The sequence below is a fragment of the Moschus berezovskii genome, chromosome 9, assembly GCF_049115385.1.
Source record: "Moschus berezovskii isolate FMDL1 chromosome 9, NW_MosBer_1.0, whole genome shotgun sequence".
Lineage (NCBI taxonomy): Eukaryota > Metazoa > Chordata > Mammalia > Artiodactyla > Moschidae > Moschus > Moschus berezovskii.
This window is the reverse complement of record NC_142468.1, coordinates 106,164,080-106,185,123: the sequence shown is the minus strand read 5'-3', so window position 1 is coordinate 106,185,123 and position 21,044 is coordinate 106,164,080. Positions and strand designations below refer to the sequence as shown.

The 21,044-nt window shown below is 37.0% G+C and overlaps 1 protein-coding gene and 1 pseudogene across 1 annotated transcript; both read left to right on the top strand.

The window, feature by feature from the left end:
- The first annotated feature begins 1,270 nt into the window (after window positions 1–1,270).
- On the top strand, window positions 1,271–2,245 carry LOC148776974 (olfactory receptor 4K13-like; annotated as a pseudogene).
- Window positions 2,246–19,490: 17,245 nt separating this feature from the next.
- Window positions 19,491–20,423, top strand: LOC148776973 (olfactory receptor 4K14-like). Its single transcript, XM_088840441.1, has one exon. The coding sequence runs from the start codon at window positions 19,491–19,493 to the stop codon at window positions 20,421–20,423; it is 933 nt and encodes a 310-aa protein (XP_088696567.1).
- The last annotated feature ends 621 nt before the right edge of the window (window positions 20,424–21,044 follow it).

Below are 21,044 nucleotides of genomic sequence, written 5' to 3'. Positions count from 1 at the left end.
TGATGCGGGGGTAGATTGAAGGTGGGAGTAGAAGGGGACAACAGAGGATGAGATGGTTGGATGTCATCACTGACTCAATTGACATGAGTTTGCGTAAACTCAGAATTGGTGATGGACATGGAACCTGGTGTGCAGCAGTCCATGATATCGCAAAGAGTTGGACATGACTGAGCGACTGAACTGGAAAGCAATTTTTAAAAAGCAAAGCTAGTCAAATCAGTTTTGCAATAAGCATGGGCTTAATTAGGTGATTCTACTGCAAAATTTGTATAAGCTAGTTGCCTCAAACTTTCTCAGTTATTTTGAAGCCTGTTACAGATATACTTGCGAGAAACAACCAGTGGTCCTCTATACAGCAATAAGCAAACAAAATACAAATAAATGAATACAAACCAGAAATGAAATAAAATCAGCTACATTTGGCTGTGGATTATTTTCACCTTTTGTACTTTTTGCCCAGAATTCTAAAGTAGGCATCTGATGTGAATACAGTTAAATTTTGAGTGAATAAGTTGTATATTTATATATTTTTTAAAAATGTGTAATGACCACCACTAGTTAAGCTGTGAGACATTGTTGCACTGGAGCATGGAATGGAGCATGGAAAAATAAAGGTAGATTTCTCAGGAACTAAAAGCATATGTTTAAACCTTAATTTATGTTTTAATTCATAGTTCTTTACCAGAATATATTCCAAAATATAGTTCTTGTGAATCATGGGTATATTGTCTACATTTCTAATTTCCAGATTAAAAATTTCAATATTACTCTGTTGATATAAAACCCACCATAATTATCTAATGCATGGTTATCTTTATAGCACGAAGAGGCGTTTAGTGCCTTGTAGTCTAATTTTTTTATTTTATAGAGACGGAAACTTGACCACCAAAAGGAAAATGGCTTATTCTATGTTGCTCAATGAATGGCTCTGCTAGGTGTTGTATTGAAACCTTCTAATTCCAAGTTCACAGCCTTATAAAATTGAGGTTTCATAATTTTGTGGTTTCATAACTATTTTTATTTTTGTTTTTCAGAAATGTATATTCTGAATTCTACCCTTATTTGGATACTTCTCTGGACCTTTTAGTAAATCACTGACCAACAAAAATTCCCAAAAGTAGAAGGTGCTTATAAATTCAAATACCCTATCTAAATAGCGAAGTTGGTCATCAGCATGAACCACCCTTATGTAAGCATAATTTTCCTACTCCTTATTCTTACTCATTTTGATTATTACAGGATTAAGTAGACAACCAGACAAGTGGATGACATGGAAAAGACAAACCATTCAGTGGTATCTGAGTTCATTTTGCTGGGACTTTCCAAATCTCAGAATCTTCAGATTTTATTCTTTCTGGGATTCTCTGTGGTCTATGGAGGGATTGTGTTGGGAAACCTCCTCATCTTAGTCACTGTGATCTTTGACTCATGCCTTCACACACCAATGTATTTTCTGCTTATCAATCTCTCCTGTATTGATATGATCCTGGCTTCTTTTGCTACCCCTAAGATGATTGTAGATTTCCTCCGAGACCGGAAGACCATCTCCTGGTGGGGATGTTATTCTCAGATGTTCTTCATGCACCTCCTAGGTGGGAGTGAGATGATGTTGCTTGTAGCCATGGCAATAGACAGATAGGTTGCCATTTGCAAACCCCTCCATTACATGACCATCATCAGCCCACAAGTGCTCAGTGGGCTACTGTTATCTTCTTACGCAGTTGGATTTGTGCACTCGTCTAGTCAAATGGCTTTCATGTTGAATTTGCCCTTCTGTGGTCCCAATGTTGTGGACAGCTTTTTCTGTGACCTACCCCTTGTGCTCAAACTCGCCTGCGAGGACACCTATGTGCTCCAACTCCTGGTCATTGCTGACAGCGGCCTCCTGTCCCTGGTCTGCTTCCTCCTCCTGCTTGTCTCCTACACGGTAATTATTTACTCTGTCAGGCACCACACTGGCAGTGCTTCCTCTAAGGCTTTCTCCACTCTCTCAGCACACATCACAGTAGTGACTCTGTTCTTTGCCCCTTGTGTCTTTATCTATGTATGGCCCTTCAGCAGATATTCCATAGACAAAATTCTTTCTGTGTTTTATACGATTTTCACACCTCTCTTAAATCCTATTATTTATACATTAAGGAATCAAGAGGTAAAAGCAGCCATTTGGAAGATAAAGACTCGACATACAAATTCAAAGCACGCTTTGTAGATGACACCGCTGAAGAGGTGTTTGGACATTATTTAGGAATGCACTTTAAATGCATTTCAAGTTCTGTAAAACAGTATGTGTGATTGTTAAAAAGGAAGCCTCCCTATTGTCACCCTTAATGTTTAAATGCATAATATCTACAGTCTGGCAGGTGTGCGTTGAAATCCCACCTTCACCACTTTCTCTCATGCAAATTTGAACAAAATGAATAAATTCTCTGCAGCTTAGTTTCTTTATCTAGAAAAACTTCCTCGAATGTTTCTTTTACTATTTTCAGTTCAGTTAGTTCAGTTCAGTCGCTCAGGTGTGTCCAACTCTTTGCGACCCCATGAATCACAGCACGCCAGGCCTCCCTGTCCATCACCAACTCCGGAGTTCACTCAAACTCATGTCCATCGAGTTGGTGATGCCATCCAGCCATCTCATTCTCTGTTGTCCCCGTCTCCTCCTGCCCCCAACCCCTCCCATCATCAGAGTCTTTTCCAGTGAGTCAACTCGTCGCATGAAGTGGCCAAAGTATTTACTATTTTAGCAGGTCTTTAAGCTTTTGAACTGTAGTGTTGGAGAAGACTCTTGAGAGCCCCTTCAACTGCAAGGAGATCCAATCAGTCCATTCTAAAGGAGATCAATCCTGGGTGGTTCACTGGAAGGACTGATGCTAAAGCTGAAACTGCAATACTTTGGCCACCTCATGCGACGAGTTGACTCACTGGAAAAGACTCTCATGCTGGGAGGAATTGGGGGCAGGAGGAAAAGGGGATGACAGAGAATGAGATGGTTGGATGGCATCACCAACTCGATGCACATGAGTTTGAGCAAACTCCGGGAGTTGGTGATGGACAGGAAGGCCTGGCATGCTGTGATTCAGGGGTTGCAAAGAGTCGGACACAACTGAGCGACTAAACTGAACTGAACTGAAACCTTGTAAAGTATATGATTATTGCTGCTATAATAGCTGCTGTCATTACAATGGTATTCTGCGTTTGGAATATGCACACAGATGACACTTCACATAGTTGTTTAGCTAAGGGCCTGGCTAACTACCTTGCTAGAGAGCTGCATTTTGTAGATAATCCCTAGTCAGTATGTATTAATTTTTAATTACCTACTTACCACAGTGCCTCCAACCATTCTGCATCTATTTAGTTAGGCTGCAAAATCCTGGAAGATATATCTAGGACTGTAAGGAGCATGGCCTAAGGATGGAGAGAGTGAACGAAATTTGCAGTTGTGTTGTGTCATGAAAGCACTATATTAAAGGATACACAGGGTGCTGTCGAGATGCAGAGGAGCGACATCTAAATCAGAACAGGTTCAAGGAAGTCTTCCAGGAGAAGGCAATAATTGGAGTAAGCATTGGTTGGATAGAGAAGAAAGACATGCTGAGAAAGGGAGCTGTATAGGAGAACACAGGGAAGCAAGAAATATGACACCTTGGAGGAAGCACACATAATTTTTTTGAGCTGGGACATGGAGTTTGATAGCAAGAGCTGAGGTAGAGAGTTAGGTCAAATGCAGTCTTATCTTATGAAAGAAGACCTAAGGGACTCCTTGGCATTCAAAACTATATGATATGGAAATTAAAAGAGAAGGAAAAAGAAAGCATAGATTCTCCTGCCCCAAATAGTACATTGTACTGTTCTTATTCCAAGTTTGCCTTCTCCATTTCAGCTCTATCTATGATATTCCTCTTTGCCATCTAAGCAACTAAGCCTGGAACTGAATAAAAGGCAAAAGGAAATTTATGGCAACTGGTTATGGGAAGAGATGCCCATTGTCTTTTAACTGCAGCACACAATAAAAGAGAATCATCACATGTATGGAATTTATCATAGCTATGACCCGGAAAATAAAACATTAAATACTATGGCGGCAACACATCAATAGGTCATTTCTACATAAAAGGCACATCACATCAACCTTAGTTGTTTTATACCGAAAAACCAGTTTCTGGATAAAACAATGTACATGCATACTGAATTCTATCTGGCTAGATATATCTTTTCTCTGAGCACATCTTGTAGAAATGCATCATAGATTTAGAATAGTCTACAGTCTTGTTTCTACAAGCGCATTACTGATTGATGGTTGTGGCCAAAAATTTGTAATTTAAATTATTTGTTATGTATTTTTTTATGCCATCGCAGAGTAAAACCACTAACTACTCAAGTTTTTCCCCCAAACAGTTGCATATTTTTCCACATCATTATTTTTAATATAATTTATCCTCCTTTCACTTCGTTATGTGAAATTTGTAAACTGTTGTTGTTAGGAGGAATAATATTTTCCCTCTCTCGCAATTCTGCTTGCCATCGACATAATACAGAAACATTCATCTTGATATTAGCAAGACTTCTCTCTTTTTGCACTTCCTTCCCTATACCACTCACTCACTATTCCTCTTGGTATGAAGCATGCTTTATAGATCATTAAGGTTTAAAAAGGAGACGGAGCATGAGGTCCTCATAGTTTTGCCCTTTCAGAGTTGCTCACACACTCATGAGTGCTCTTTCTGCTCTTGGTGTTAAACCTGAGTCAGGGATTATAACCTGCCTTCTAGGAGCAGATTTGGAAACATCTCAAAGTGTCTTCCTCTAAGAATTATCTGCTCTAGAAGTATGGGTAGTTAAATGTATACTTGCCCCTGTCTGTTTAAGTATTTGTTCTGCAAACCCTCCCTTTGGGTTTCAGGGTTAAAATTAAGGGGAAATAGTACAGAGACTTTCGGAGTTATACATTCAATACAGCTTTACCAGTAATAATATTGATACTCTGTCTCTTCTTTTTTCCTGATTCTATTTATAGACTGGCTCAGAACTCAGGAGGGGGAAGGGGTGATTAACACTTCTGAGAATCCTGCAATCAATTCCTAGTACCCTCAGTTCAGTCAGTTCAGTTCAGTCGCACAGTCGTGTCTGACTCTTTGTGACCCCATGAATCACAGCACACCAGGCCTCCCTGTCCATCACCAACTCCCGGAGTTCACTCAAACTCATGTCCATCGAGTCGGTGATGCCATCCAGCCATCTCATTCTCTGTTGTCCCCGTCTCCTCCCGCCCCAAATCCCTCCCAGCATCAGACTCTTTTCCAGTGAGTCAACTCTAGTACTAGTATTAAGCTTTTTTCAAAAGTAGTTTTTAAATGGAAAAAAAAAAAATGACTCTCTTTAGTGTATCATTCTGTAAGTTTGGACAAAAGCATATAGTCTTGTAAACATCACAGTAACATAGGAGAGTTTCATTAAACCCCCAAATTCCCCTGGTCCCATTTGTAGTCAGCCTTCTCTCCCTTGCTCTGGTCTTGGTACAAGTGATCTATTCTCTGTCCCTAGTGTTTTGTCTTTTCTAGACTTGGATCTGGAATGACATGGAATCATATAGAAATAGCTTTTTGAACACGACTTCCTTCATTTAGCATAATGCCTGTGAGATTCATTCAATAGCAAGTTGCTTTAATTACCATAAGCCCATGTTCATTTTAATATCTATTTATTAACTATCCCTATTACTATTCTTCTAAAATTATTCTGAAACCAATTCAGTTATTCATTGATATTGAGTAGAATACTTCTATGAAATAACCTACTGCTGCTACTGCTGCTAAGTCACTTCAGTCGTGTCCAACTCTGTGTGACCCCATAGATGGAAGCCCACCAGGCTCCCCCGTCCCTGGGATTCTCCAAGCAAGAACACTGGAGTGGATTGCCATTTCCTTCTCCAATGTGTGAAAGTGAAGTTGCTCAGTCGTGTCCGACCCTTAGCGACCCCATGGACTGCAGCCTACCAAGCTGCTCCATCCATGGGATTTTCTAGGCAAGAGTACTGGAGTGGCTTGCCATTGCCTTAGGTAATTATATTTGCACTCATCTTACACATCAATTTAGGGAGAAGTAAGATATTGACAATTTTAGGCTTTTTATTACAGAACATGTTTATTTCTGCACTTATTCAGGTCTTCTTTTATGTCCTCCAACAATGTTTAATAAAGTTTTCCATTACATACTAAAACTATTAAAATTATAACATATTATTTTATTTAATTTTAATGTCATTTTCAATTGTATTTTTTGTTATTTCTGGAGTGAAGAAAGTCTAGTTTTATATATGTGTATGTGTTTGTGTGTGATACATATATATATTTACTTGAAATTAACCACTAAAATAAACTCTAAGTAATTCAAAATTTTATTCAATTTTGGGAGGCTTAGTATATAACATTTCAGCTATGATAAATATGTTTTTCTATTATTTTTCAGTATTTTATTTTATATCTTAGATCATGACATTTCGAGCACTTAGTACATTTTCTGAATTTTTTTCCAAAAAGCTGGAGAACAAAATAGATATTTGCCATAAAATTTGTGAGACAGTTCAACTCCAGTAAGATTTGCTGATTTTAATCTATTTATACAATATGTTGAATATTTTGCATTTTACAAAAATAATTTAATATTCGAGATAAAAACTACAGTTTGCACTTGGCTCATTTGACATGGATAAAATTGCTAATTTCATTGGAGCTACTGTTAACATTTCCAGTAGGTAGAGGTAAATCTTTTAGGTGGTATAAGAAATCTAAGAAAATGCATTTAAAGCTGGAAGTTAGACCGCCTATCAAAAATTAATACAAATTTATAAGGAGCTTGGGCGCCATCTAGAGAGAGCAACCTCCTGTTTCTCTTCCTGGCTTTAAACAAGAAATCAAGAATTAGGAAGGAGAATTTATAAGAATGGGATGAATTCTTCCCAATCCCCTCAATAGATTCGGCTCTAAGTCCTGTACCTCCCAAATAGGAAGTCAGGCTGATTATTCTCATCATTACCAAAAAATAGCTATTTTCACAGACAAGTTTTAACATTATTTTGAGAACTTTCTTTCCTCTAGTACCCATCAGCCAAGTCTATAATCCCAGTAGACATCACAACCTACTAAAAAGGCAAGTCAAACTATTAGTAGTAGCAAGAAATTATCTATTGCTTATGATTTAAAATTTTTGTAACCTACCATAGATTTACAAAACTAATTCTTTAACTTCTCTAAAAGTGTGGATGAGCCTTCTAAATTTGAGGAGGAACAAATACATATAATACTCATTATAATCTTAATTTGCAAGATTTTATTGTGAGCATAATTGGTCAGATTGGTTAATATGTCCCAAGAAAAATAGGAATTGTTTAAGGCTGCTATGGAAAGAGTGGTTAAAGGTAATTCTTCAGTCAGTATTCAAAAGACAGATTTTGAAAAATTAATAGAATTAAAATAATTTTTAATTAAAAATAATATAATGGATGAGAAACTAAGTAAATAACTTGGCTATCTCAGTATTATTAGCTACTTGATGATTTTATCCCCATTTTTATATATGAGGGAACTGTCACAGAGGGGCTTTATAATTTATCTAAGTTTCCATATCTAGTAAGTAAAGAACTAAGATTCAAACTCAGTCTGTTTTTAGACTCCATGCGCCTCTTTATAATTCTTATGCTACCTCTACCTTTAACCCAAATTCTGGAAACCATATTTATAAACAACCCATTCCCAAAATCCTGAAAGAGTTTAAAAATTAACAGAGGGAAGTTGGGTCCATGGACAAATAATGCAAAAGCTAATTTATTTTCCTTTATACTCAAGATTTCTTGAAGTGATATTGAACACTTCAACTGTAAGACTTGCCTGTTCACAAGTATTGAGGTTTTGAAATAACCATATATAATAAATATGACGAAATTTTCAAGTAGTGTTGATTGTAAAAAGCTAAACAGTAAATAGTAAATAATTTTTAATTTTGCCATAGAGGTGTAGTCGGTAGAAAAGCATTTTCCAAAATTCATGTCCGCCTGAAATCTCAGGATGTGACCTTGCTTGGAAATAGTGTATTTGTGGATACAATAAAGATATTGGTATAAATGAGGTCATACTGGATTAGGGTGATCCCTGAATCCGATGAATGTGCCCTATGGAGACAGAAAAGGACACACAGTTACACAAACGAAATTCCATGTGAAGACACAATAGGCAGAGTTTGGAGTTACGCTGTCATAAACCAAGGAACACTTGGAGCTGCCAGAGCTGGAGGAGGCAAGAAGGGATCCTTTCCTGGAACTGTCAGAGGGAGCATGGTCCTGATGACACCTTTATTTCAGACTTCTACCTACTGGATGTGGAACAATAAATTTCTGTGGTTTTAAGCCACAGTGCTTGTAGCAATTTGTTATCGTAGCCCTAGGAAACTAATACAACCAAGGAAAGTTACTTCATGTACTAGAAAAAAATTAAGGCTAAATACAAAGTTGCACCACCAAATTAACATGAAAATCAGATTTTGAATGATGCAAATTGATGGCAAGAATGTGGAAATATAGGACTCATGCAACATTAGTGGGAGAAACCAGTTTGGAGAGAATTATGGCATTATTTATTGGACAAGGGAATGGTAACCCACTGCAGTATTCTTGCCTGGAGAATCCCATGGATAGAGGAGCCTGCTGGGCTACAGTCCATGAGGTCGCAAAGAGTTGGACACGACTGAGTGGCTAACACACAATGGAACTAAATATATGCATATATTAATGCCAAGCAATTCCTCCCTCACACCCACTGGTGCTCACAAAGTGGCAGCTGATCCTGTAAGGGCCAGCGATGAGAAAGGCTCTGTGGATGGAACTGCCCCGAGCCTCACACTCCTCCTTTCCTTCATGTCACACTGGCCCCACCCAGGTGCCAGTACCATGTCAGTCACCAGCTAGCCCCTGAGAAGATTTTAAGATGCCCCTTGGTGACTGGTGAGTGGTCCCCTTCTGGATCAGACCTTCCTGGGAAGGCTTATGGCTCTACCAGATGGAGAGAGGCCAGTGGTGGCATGCGGAGGAGACCTAGAACAGAAAGGGAGCAGAGACATGACCTGGGTGAGGATCTTGTCTATTTCCCAGCACCTCGACCAGTATCTGGCACACTGGAGGATAAGGCACAGAGAGGTTAAGCAACATTCAGAGATCATCCAGCAAGTCAGGTGCAGAGCTGGTCCAGGAGTCTCATGTTTAATTCCAAAGCTGGGATTTGCATTTTTAGGTTCCTTCAAGCACAGATCAGAGGGAAGGCTGTGCTGTGGGTGGAGGTAACCTCTGGCTGCAGCATTTCAGCTCTGAGGTCCCAGGGAAAAGAAACTCTCCCCTGGAATGGAGCTCTGTATCTAATAAGGAAGCCCATTTCTCATTTCAGTGTGGAACTTTGGGATCCCTTTTAATTATTAAAAAATTTTTTTTTCCTGAATATTTGTCCTCCAAGAAAATGTGGCAAAAAAAAAAGTTTTATAAGAATTGTTCCATCCTGAAACACTGAAACTGTTTGAAATTACCCGACTAAAACATCACTCAATGATAAAGCTTAGAAAATTCTGTCATAGAATAGAAGTGAAATGTTTGCTAAATAAACAAATTAATAAATAAAATTGTTATTATGTGATAAGTGTTTGTGAATGTTATGTTTGCTCTTAATAAAACCCATAAAAAGAGTATTGAAACCAACCATATAGTGTCAATGAGAGAACATTAATTAAACACTAATATTTAAGTAAATTTGTTAGCAGTCACACTAGAGAAAGATCCTCTACATTAAAGTCTTTCACAAACTTCAACGACTCTTATCAGTCTCAAACTAACATAGTCGGTAGTTAATGTTAAATAATAAATAGTTTTAAAAACAGTTGAGCAGATAGTTCTATGCCCTCAATGATGTTTTTACCTTAACCTGGCCTCCCGTTTTAGGATTAACATTGTCCTTTTTATGTACACACTGTCCATGCTACATGATGCTATCATTTAAAGTTTGACTTTTTATTGCATTTTTTTGTCAAGAGCCACTAATCAAGTTACCCCTTGAGGCTTGCAATGATGTTTCATTTCTTATTCCCACTAGATTATTACACAATCTCTGGCATAAAATAGATTCTCAGGGCAGATTCATTTTAAGCAGTTAGTGCTACGGTTAATTATGTGATGAAGATTTAAAGATTTAAGGGGACTCAATTACATCTTAACCATTTTCAGTTAGTGTGGCAGTGAAATGGTCAGTTAATATATCTGAGAAGTCAGTAGTGACATGGGATTAGAAGGAGAGACAAAAGAATAGAGGAGAGCCATTTACAAAATATACTCTGAAAATATACTCTGGTAACCAGTATAGTTGCAGGTTAGCCATAGAAATCCCAATTTATATGTTAATGTCAGATGCATTAACCTCTCTTATCTGTTGGTACCTGTACAATTTAACATATTCTAAACATGTGTGGAGAAGACTCTTGAGAGTCCCTTGGACTGCAAGGAGATCCAAACAGTCCATTCTAAAGGAGATCAGTCCTGGGTATTCATTGGCAGGACTGATTGAATTGAAACTCCAATACTTTGGCCACCTGATGCGAAGAGCTGACTCATTTGAAAAGACCCTGATGCTGGGAAAGATTGAAGGCAGGAGGAGAAGGGGACGACAGAGGATGAGATGGTTGGATGGCATCGCCAGCTCGATGGACATGGGTTTGGGTGGACTCCGGGAGTTGGTGATGGACAGGGAGGCCTGGCGTGCTGCGGTTCATGGGGTCGCAAAGAGTCGGACATGACTGAGCGACTGAACTGAACTGAACTGAAACATGTGTGGTTATCAAAGCTGTTTATTTCTGTACATATCAGAAACTTTCCTTTGTTTATAGTAATTTTAGCATTATCTTCTCTAATGGCCAGTGGCAAAGATTTCTTTGAAATAAATGTCATTTCCAGAAACATTTAATGAGTGGCAAGTTTATACTAGTATTTAGATTATATAATGTATTAGGATGGTTAAAATATGATCTTTAATTTTGAAACCATCAGTGTTTAGGCATTTTTAGAGAAACATTTTAATTAATACTGTAATTTAACAGACACCATTAGATATTTTTTTTTTCTTTGAATCTATGGAAATATGAGATCTTATTTCTGATATGAGCAGCTTTAGCCCACAGCAGTCAGAAAACCAGTGTGCACAGAAGCCTGAGAATCCTAAACACAACATCAGAGGTAGAAAAGGCAAAGTGGGCATTAAAGAAAGTAGCAGTAGCTTCTGAATGGAAACCTGCTGGTGTTCTTTAAAATATAAGAGCAATGGCAGATTTGGCATAAGAATTTATTTTACAGGCTGGAGTAGAAGGCTTTCAAAGTCATGTAGGTCAACTCTAAAGAGTTTTGAGAAGAATGTTCATGACAGGAGTAGCAGTAAAAAGTCATCAAAGAGTAGTATTAGGGACGTGTTATTGGGGACAACTGACATAGACGAGGGTAGAAGGAAATACGAAAACCCAGAATATATGGAAGTCTATCTGACATGACCTTATGGGGCTCTAGAAGAATTATGCATGAGTGCTTCAGTTTGATGTGCATCAAATCACTTCCCCAAATATTGTGGCTCATGTAGCCACTTTATTCTGCTTGCAAATTTGTGGGTCAGTGAGTGAGAAAGGGCTGAGACAAGTAGTTCACATCTGAGTAACATAGGGTCAGTTTATTTTGAAACTGAACTCATCTTGGGTAATCTTTCAAGAGGGCTTCTTTTCTCATACGTCAGTCATTATGAGCTGTAAATCTTCATTGGGAGAGGCATGTCTCATTGTAGAAGAGTATATGGAAGAAAAGGTGCATATTTCTTTGGAAAATATGATCTGCTATAGGAGGATAGTCAGGATTGTGACCCAGTATCTTGCTAACATTATATCATAGGTGAAAGAGCTATTGAACCAGAAGAATAACTGAGAATATTAATAAAGAGACATAAATAATGAAAAAAAGACATTTTGGAATGAAAAAATACAATAACAGAAATGAAACATTCACTAGTGGAAATGAAACACTCAACTGCACTTTGGCTTTCAGAAGAAAATAGCAGTGAACTTGAGGATAAGTCAATTGAGAGTATCCAGTCAAGGAACAGAAACAAAGAAGAATAAAGAAAAATTAAAGGCGCTTTAGAGACCTGAGGAGTACCATTAAAAGTACTAAAATATATAATGGTAATTGTAAAGGAAAACAAGACAGAAAGAAAGAAATAGAAAGAATAGTTAAAGAAATAACAACAACAAGAGACCCAAAACCTTCCTATACTTGATGAGAAACACTAATAGATATGCCAAAAAATCTCATGTGTGAGTGCTCAGTACTTGAGTCATGTCCAATTCTTTGCGATCCCATGGACTGTAGCTTGCCAAGCTCATCTGTCCATGAAATTTTCCAGGCAAGAATACTGGAGTGGGTTGCCATTTCCTTCTCCGGGGGATCTTCCTGACCCAGGGATCGAACATGTATTGCCTCCGTCTCCTGCATTGGCAGGTGGATTCTTTACCTCTGCACCACCTGGGAAGCCCTCAGTGACCTTAATAAATTCAGGTTCACAGCTACATACATATTAGTCAAACTGTTAAATACTAAGTAATGGATCTTGAATCCAGAAAAAAAAATACTCATACATCACACACAAGTTACTGTCAATATGTTTACAGTTCGTCCCTCATCAAAAAGCATAGATGCCAGAAGTTAGTGGAATGACATACTTAAAGTTGTAGAGGGAACAAAGCAGATGTTACTCTTAAAATATTATTTCTCTACCTTTACTTGTCTTTAGGCTACCTGAAGGAGTAGCACTTGTTTTTATTTCACATAGCTAGTAACTCACTCAAGATAGAAAAGCAGACAACATTCCTCAAAACATTGTAATGCAAATAAAAAATCCACAGCAACCTTGGACAAAAGTTTACTGTTGAGGTATACAATAGAACACCAAAACTTATGGAACAAATTTGGGGAGAGTTTCTTTGGGAAATTGTCTCTTTCAAAAGTGACTAGGTACATTGAGGAATTAGAAAGTTACATGCATGACCAGAGTGAGATATACGCTCAAAAAAATTTAAAAAGACATGAGAAGACTTTAAGCTTTCAACTCTGACTGGTCTCTAAGCTAAGTGCAAACAGAAAGTTAAGGCTTAAGGCAAAGTTGTAAATGGCCTGTTTAAGCACTGAATACGTGTTCCTGCACAGAGCCAATCTGCGAAGTTTTAGTGGTTCTTTCTTCCTTCCCTCTCTGTGTTTTCTTTCTCTTTGTCTTCGTCTCTCAACCTCTCTCTCCTCGACTCCCTTTCTCTCTCTCACCTGCTCTTTACATTCAGAAAAGCTCTGTCAAAACACTAGCTGAAAACAGAGGAGTCCAAGATGGCAAAATAGGAAGAACCTGAACTCATCGCTTCCCCTGGAAAAATAAACTGACTAAAACATACCTCATACTTGATCAAGGATGTGGTGTATTTATTCCAAATTTTGTATGTGAATAAATGTGATATCTTGTTAATTTTTATGTTTGACATTTATTGAAGTAAGATGTTTAATGTTCACTGGCCTATTATTTTCTTCATTTAAAAAATAATTTTCTTATACTCTTTGTTCATTTTTCTCTTCAAGTTTTCTTACTGATTTGTAATTTATTCATTTTTTTCTATATTGAAGATATTAGGCCTTTGTGATCAGGGCTATAATACCCACTCTGGAACTTTGTGTGGATTGGAAAAAAATTGTGATTCCATTTTGGCAGACGCAGGCTTGGTCAGTGTAAATGGTTCATTGGAAGGGTGTGGCACAGGCTGGATGTCAGCCCCCAAAGACCCTTTGGCCAGTAGGACTTGAGCAGTTAAAGCTTACATGATTCACAAGTTTAGACATACAGTTAACCAGTTTGTAGCTGGATTTTAATATTATTGTGATGATGTCTCAAATACAAAATGTTTTTTTAATTTTAAATATTTTGATAATTTATCCTTCTACTATCTGAATTCTTCCATTGTGGAGAGAAGCAGTGGTAGAGGGGAAAGGAGAGGGAAGGGAAGAAAAAGAACAAGAAGAGAAGAAATTTATTCTAAGAGATGGTTCATGTGATTTGGAACCTTAGCAAGTCAGGTAATCTGAAGTATGGACTGGCAAGCTGGAATCCCAAGCAAGCTGATGACTTTTTTTTTCTTTTTTTGATTGTTGTTCTTCTATTCAATCTCAAAGATTTAGAGGATAATCTAGAGTATTCATTTAGCCTTCAACTGATTGGATAAGGCCCACCCACATTGTGGATTGTGATCTTCTTTACTCAGAGTTCACCAATTTAACATCAGTCTCATCCAAAGACACTCTCCATGTTGACACGTATAATTAATTATCACATTTAGTAAATCCTTCCCTACCTCTGTATCAAGTGTCCACTTCTGTGATTTGTCACAGTTTCTCTGTAGTTGTTTTACAGAATATAGCTGTACTCACATAAAAGCTACATTTCAGACGCAAGTGACACTGATATGTCGTCTACTTCTACAATCATTATTTAGCAACCATTCTTTCTGTGTTTCTAATAGAGAAACAGAACCTTAGAAAGGTTTTATTGTTCCTTTCAGTGAACTATAATTATGTAACACCAGTTTGGAACTGGTCTTTTCATTACATGCAGGTGCTATCTTGGAAGAAAAATGTGTTATAAATTTGACTGCATATATATGTCTAATATGGAATTCAATGTTATGCAGATAGTTGCAAATGTGATTACCATTCATTAGAACATTCTAGGATTTTTGCAACCATACAACCATTAGAATAAGAAACTTGATTTAATTTAAAATGATTTGGGTAAGTAAGTGGGACACTAATTATAAATGATCTGTAGTAACCCAGAAAAGAGGTGATCATATGAATCTGACTTTGAGAAAGCAAATATTTTGTTATATATAAATCTGATATTGCTGGTAGGAATGAGCCTTCTCCAAAGTGTTATGCTGGATCTTCAGCATATTTTTAGAATGTAGCTTGTTAATTTGACTATTTGAGAAAGAAGCATGCATATTTTTGAGGTCTTCCCTCATAGCTCAGTTGGTAAAGAATCTGCCTGCAATGCAGGAGACCAGGGTTCAATTGCTGGGTCAGGAAGATCCTCTGGAGAGGAAATGGCAACCCACTCCAGTATGCTCGCCTGGAGAATCCCATGGACAGAGGAACCTGGCAGGTTACAGTCCATGGGATTGCAAAAGTCGGACACAACTTAGTGACTAAACCACCAACCAAAAGTATATTTTATACTTTTTAAACTAGATAATGATGCTTTATTATTCTAGTTGACTTATTAAAGTAATTGCAGCTATGATTTTATAACCTGACAGACATTTAAAATGTTTCTTCCATTGGCAACTGGGGAAGTGAACATGATTCACTACCAACAATTTCCACTAGAAGATGGCTTATTCCCCAGACTCCGTCATGATAATTAGACAAAAATAGCTGGTCTTTAAAGGATTCTTAATCTGATAGGCAAGACGATATAGACATTAATGTCTGAAATCTGAGGGAAACTCAAATCTGAAGTTCTCTATCTTCTTAAAATGATACTTCTCTGACTTATTTTTTAGGAGGCAGAAGAGATAATTAAATCTTCTCTGGAATTAAAATATGTATGTTTTAAAAAGTTTTATTTAAGTATAATAGATGTAAAATTCAAACTGAGGGATCTACAGTGTCAGTACTGAATATTTTAACTCCAGGTTAGTAAAAATCACTGGATGTATATTTAAGTGAATGTGTGTCTAAACAGAAAAGTCAGATAGAGACTGATTTGTTCTTTTAACTTGTATATTAAATGATTAGAGTAAAGCGTATTAACATTTAAATTTCTTCATTGCTATACTTAAGCATCTTTTGTAGGTAGGCAACCTCATTTTTTTTTCCTGATTACAAATTCAACATTGTTTAATTATCTTTAAAAAGCGCTTGCAAATCATAAAAGGGTCTCTGAAATTAGAACCCTATATAAGTTTTTCTTATTTTACTTTTTTTAGTATCTATTTGATTTATTTATTTATTTATTATTTTTATTGGAGGCTAATTATTTTACAATATTATATTGATTGGTTTTGCATACATTGACATGACTCTGCCCCAGGTGTACATGAGTTCCCCTTCCTGAACCCCTCTCCCACCTCTGTTGAGATATAGTTTACATATCATACAGTTCACTCACTTTAAGTGTTCAGTTCAATGGTTTTTAGTATCTTTACATTTCAGAGTTGTGCATCCATCACCAATATCTAATTCTGGAACATTTTAACTCAACGGCAAGTGTTTTTTTTTTTTTTTAATTTTTTGTTTCCTGAATTTTCCATTTGATTATTTTAACTTTTCATTCTCTTAATTTTTATAAAACACTAAATTAAACATAGTTATGTTTTAGATTTACATGTGACATTTTTCATGGTCATAAAGAGGAAGAAATATCAATAAAGATACTGCCATTATGGTCTGTACTATGTATGCTACAATGGGTGTCAGGGTAATCCAACTATATTTATGAAGAGTTCCTGAATTGTGATTTATGACCACTCTGTCCACGAAGCACTTAATTTCAAATTTATAACCCCAGTCTATTAACAAAGGTGTTGCAATTAAATATTTATAAAAGTTCAAGAGGAATAAAAAATTTTGAGTCCTTTTTATCTTGACAAAAGTCTGTTGAGATGAGTACTATTTGAGTGGTTTAAAACAGATAAAACCATTAACTCCTATAGATTTTAAATTTTTACTATTGTGTCCTATTCATATCATTAGAATATTTCAAGCATGGAATGTGTTTCTTTATGTGCTTAGTCGCTCAGTTGTGTCTGACTCTTTGGGGCCCCATGTAGGCTCCTCTGTCCATGGAATTTTCCAGGCAAGAATACTGGAGTGGGTTGCCATTTCCTACTTCAGGGGGTCTTCCCAACACTGGAATCCAACCCACATCTCTTGAGTCTCCTGCATTGGCAGGTGGGTTCCTCATCACTAGCACCACCTGGGAAGCCCCTGTGTTACTTTAGTTCCCTGTAAAAACTTTATAATACTATTTTTTCAATTTTATAAAGGGTAAACATAATTAAACTCTTACAAAGGACAGTTCTACATGTTTTATAAAATTTTTCATAAAGAACTCTTCAATGACTTTACAAATTGGTTTATACAGTAACTTCCTCTTGTGATGAAAGTGAAACACAAGCTTATCTCTCTTGATAAATCAATATTGGGATCTATACATCCCATTGTACTTCTGGGGAGCTCAAAGCTATATTTTTAAATCAAATACTGAACTTAGCAATCTCTTATACATAATTGTGAAAGCAGCACACCCCCCTCACCAAATTATTTCATAGGTTTTACGCTCTGATTTTTGTTGAGAGGTCCTAAAAAAAATCTCATTCATTGAAAGCCATCTTAAAATCTTTTCAAAACAGTTTATAAAAAAAACAATTAGACCATTAGCTTTGTATTCCCAAACCAAATTAAAAAAAATAACAAAAGCAGTAATTTTTAAAAATGTGTGGAATCAGGGAAATTGTATAAATCTTAGATAAATTTATTTATTTTCTTTCATATTGGTTGGTTTCTATATACTTAATTAAGTGAGAATGGGAAACTCTGTTGGTGTTATATAGATATGATCTGAATGAGTGAGTGTGTGAAGGAGTAAATTAGTACAGAAGATATGTTTACTGAATATCATAGAGTTTTTACACTTAAAATGGCTGTATTTTATAGTTGATCAATTGGAGTTAACAAATCAGGCCCCCCCAAAAATCCAAATAGGCTTAACCCGAAGAGATACTAACTCTATTGCTCTTTGGGAAGCCATATCTTGAGTTGAATATTAATTGGAAAGTAAGACATAATTTTTCTGAACCAGATCTTCTTTATCATTCAGTTAATCACAAGCATTATAACAAATTATACTATAAGGGCCTTTTTCATTTTTTGACAAAAACAGTTTTCTAAATGATAAAAGAAAAAATATATTCTCATTATAATTATAAAGCATAAAAAAAACACAATTATAAAGAAGTGCATGAATAATAGTCTATATCTGTATTAACATGGTATCAGTCTATACTCTTTTATCTCTCTTTTCCATATATAGAATTTGCTGACTACAGCCCATTTTTATAGCCTTTTAAAATATCTTATAAGTGAACTCCACCAGATTTCTGTCATTTGTAGATTTGATAATTATGTTTTCTCCAAGTTTAGGAAAGAGTCCTGTGGCCTCAACTGAGGCTATTCTCCCTGATGGTACAAATTCATGCTTTACATTAAAATTGTATATAATTGGGCTACTATTTAGATCAAATTTTGCTCAAAGACAGTAACAGAAAATATGATAAATGCCATTCTATAACTTATATAAAGCACAATAATGTCACCACCCCCCAATTTACTAAACAGAATATACAATGGTTCACAATCTGGCAGGTTTCCTATATTTATATATCATCTCAAATATGTTTTTAACCAAATCATGCTTTTTAGCTTGGAAGAATATTTTTCCTTTTAATTTGCCTCGAAGGGATGAAATTTACTTCATCTTTTGGCTTCTGGTGAGAGATGTTGGTTGGTGCTTAGGTATGTAGATATGGCCACCCATCAAATGTCTTTGCCAGATATTGTTTTGAGTTTGTATAGGTAAATGCAAGGGGCTTACCTGGTAGCTCAGTGGGTAAAGAATCCATCTGCAATGAGGGAGACCTGGGTTCGATCCCTGGTTTGGGAAGATCCCTTGGAGGAGGGCGTGGCAACCTGCTCTAGTATTCTTGTCTGGAGAATCCCCATGGACAGAAGAGCTTGGCGGGCTGTAGGCCATAGAGTCACAAACAGTCCGACGTGACTGAACAACTAAGCACAGCACAGGTAAATGGAAAACATAGGAGAGAAGGGGAGACTTGACAATGTACATTCAATTGTCATTGATGGCATTATTTTAAATTAAGTTTTAATTCAAATTCTTAGGTCTGTTACTTAAAAATAGTTAAACATAGTGACAGGTGGACAGACTATAATACTATTAAGAAAATCTTTATATTCTCAATCCTACAAGGATTTTTGGTTCACCTTCTATACATGATTGATTCTATATTTGCTCATGGCCAAAGGATAGATAATGGAGAAAAAAATATTCCCACAACTCTCATCTCTGCTGGAGTCTCCCAGGATGTCTAACTGCCCCTAAGGAAACACTGAAGTCTGAAAAGGGTGAATAAATATGTTGGTAGGCAATCGGTTTAAATCTTCTATATAGCGTATTTTATGTTCTCTCTTACAACTTAAAAACTATATTTAGATCACACTTAATCGGTCACTTTCATGTGCCTGGGAAATGATAGGCACTTTCACTTATAGCTCTTTTCTTTGTGTAGATTCAGAACAAAATCTGAGACCAGTGATAATGGACCTGCAGAATTATTCCTCCATATCAGAATTTGTGTTGCATGGACTCTGCACTTCACAGCATCTTCAAAAATTTTTCTTTGTATTCTTCTCTGAGATCTATGTGGTCCCTGTTCTGGGCAACCTTATCATTGTGGTCACTGTAATATCTGACCCCCATCTACACTCCTCCCCTATGTACTTCCTGCTGGGGAATCTCTCTTTCCTGGACATATGGCTGGCCTCATTTGCCACTCCCAAGATGATCAGGGACTTCCTTAGTGATCAAAAGCTCATCTCCTTCAGAGGATGTATGGCTCAAATCTTCTTCTTGCACTTTGTTGGAGGGGCTGAGATGGTACTTCTTGTTACCATGGCCTATGACAGGTATGTGGCCATATGCAAGCCTTTACATTACATGACAGTGATGAGCCAGCGGACTTGCGTGGGGCTGGTGTTGGTTTCATGGGTCATTGGATTTGTGCACTCCATCAGTCAGGTAGCCTTTACTGTAAATTTACCTTACTGTGGCCCCAAAGAGGTGGACAGCTTTTTCTGTGACCTTCCTTTTGTGATCAAGCTTGCCTGCCTGGACAATTATGTCTTGGGTATACTTATGATCTTAGACAGTGGGTTGCTTTCCATGAGCTGTTTTCTTCTCCTCCTGATCTCCTACACTGTTATTCTCATCACTGTCCGACAGCGTGCAGCTGGTGGGGTATCCAAAGCACTCTCAACTTGCTCAGCACATATCATGGTAGTCACACTCTTCTTTGGGCCCTGCATTTTCATTTATGTGTGGCCTTTTAGTAGGTTCTCTGTGGACAAGCTCCTCTCTGTGTTTTATACCCTTTTTACTCCACTCTTGAACCCTCTTATCTACACACTGAGAAATAAGGAGATGAAAATATCTATGAAGAAACTGAGAAACCGACATGTGACTTTTCACTGAAGTCCAGCTTTCCAAAAAGTTATATGTTCTTATTCATTCAGAAGATATCTTTCTTTAATATAATTCTGATCAAATATTTCACTCTGACATGACATTGGTATAATTTGTATTGTGTTACATTATAGAGAAATAGTTACTGATTTCAACAAAATATATACATAATTTTGTGTGTGATATTATATATATGTGTATGTAATTGCTCATACAATATATGTTTACTCAGGGTTTCCCTAATGGCTTAGATGGTAAAGAATCTGCCTGCAATGCAGGAGACACATATTCAATCGCTGGGCTGGGAAGAACCTATGGAGAAGGGAATGGCTACCCACTCCAGTCTTCTTGCCTGGAAAATACTGTGGACAGAGGAGCCTGGCAGGCTACAGTTCATGGGTTCACAGAGAACTGGACACAACGGAGCTACTAAGCAGGCATGCATGCGTATGTTTACTCAATTCCACACATCCTCCTTGGAATGAATTCCACATTCTTTAAGCCAGATTTCTCTTAACAATTTGTCTAACAAAATTGATTAAAAATGAATTTTTATTTCCTAATCATAGTCCAGTGGGGCTTCCCAGGTGGCACAGTGGAAAAGAATCTGCCTGCCAGTGCAGGAGATGC

Excerpts from the sequence above, each read along its gene's own strand:
- LOC148776973 (XM_088840441.1), top strand. The coding sequence starts at position 19,491 with ATGGACCTGCAGAATTATTCCTCCATATCAGAATTTGTGTTGCATGGA.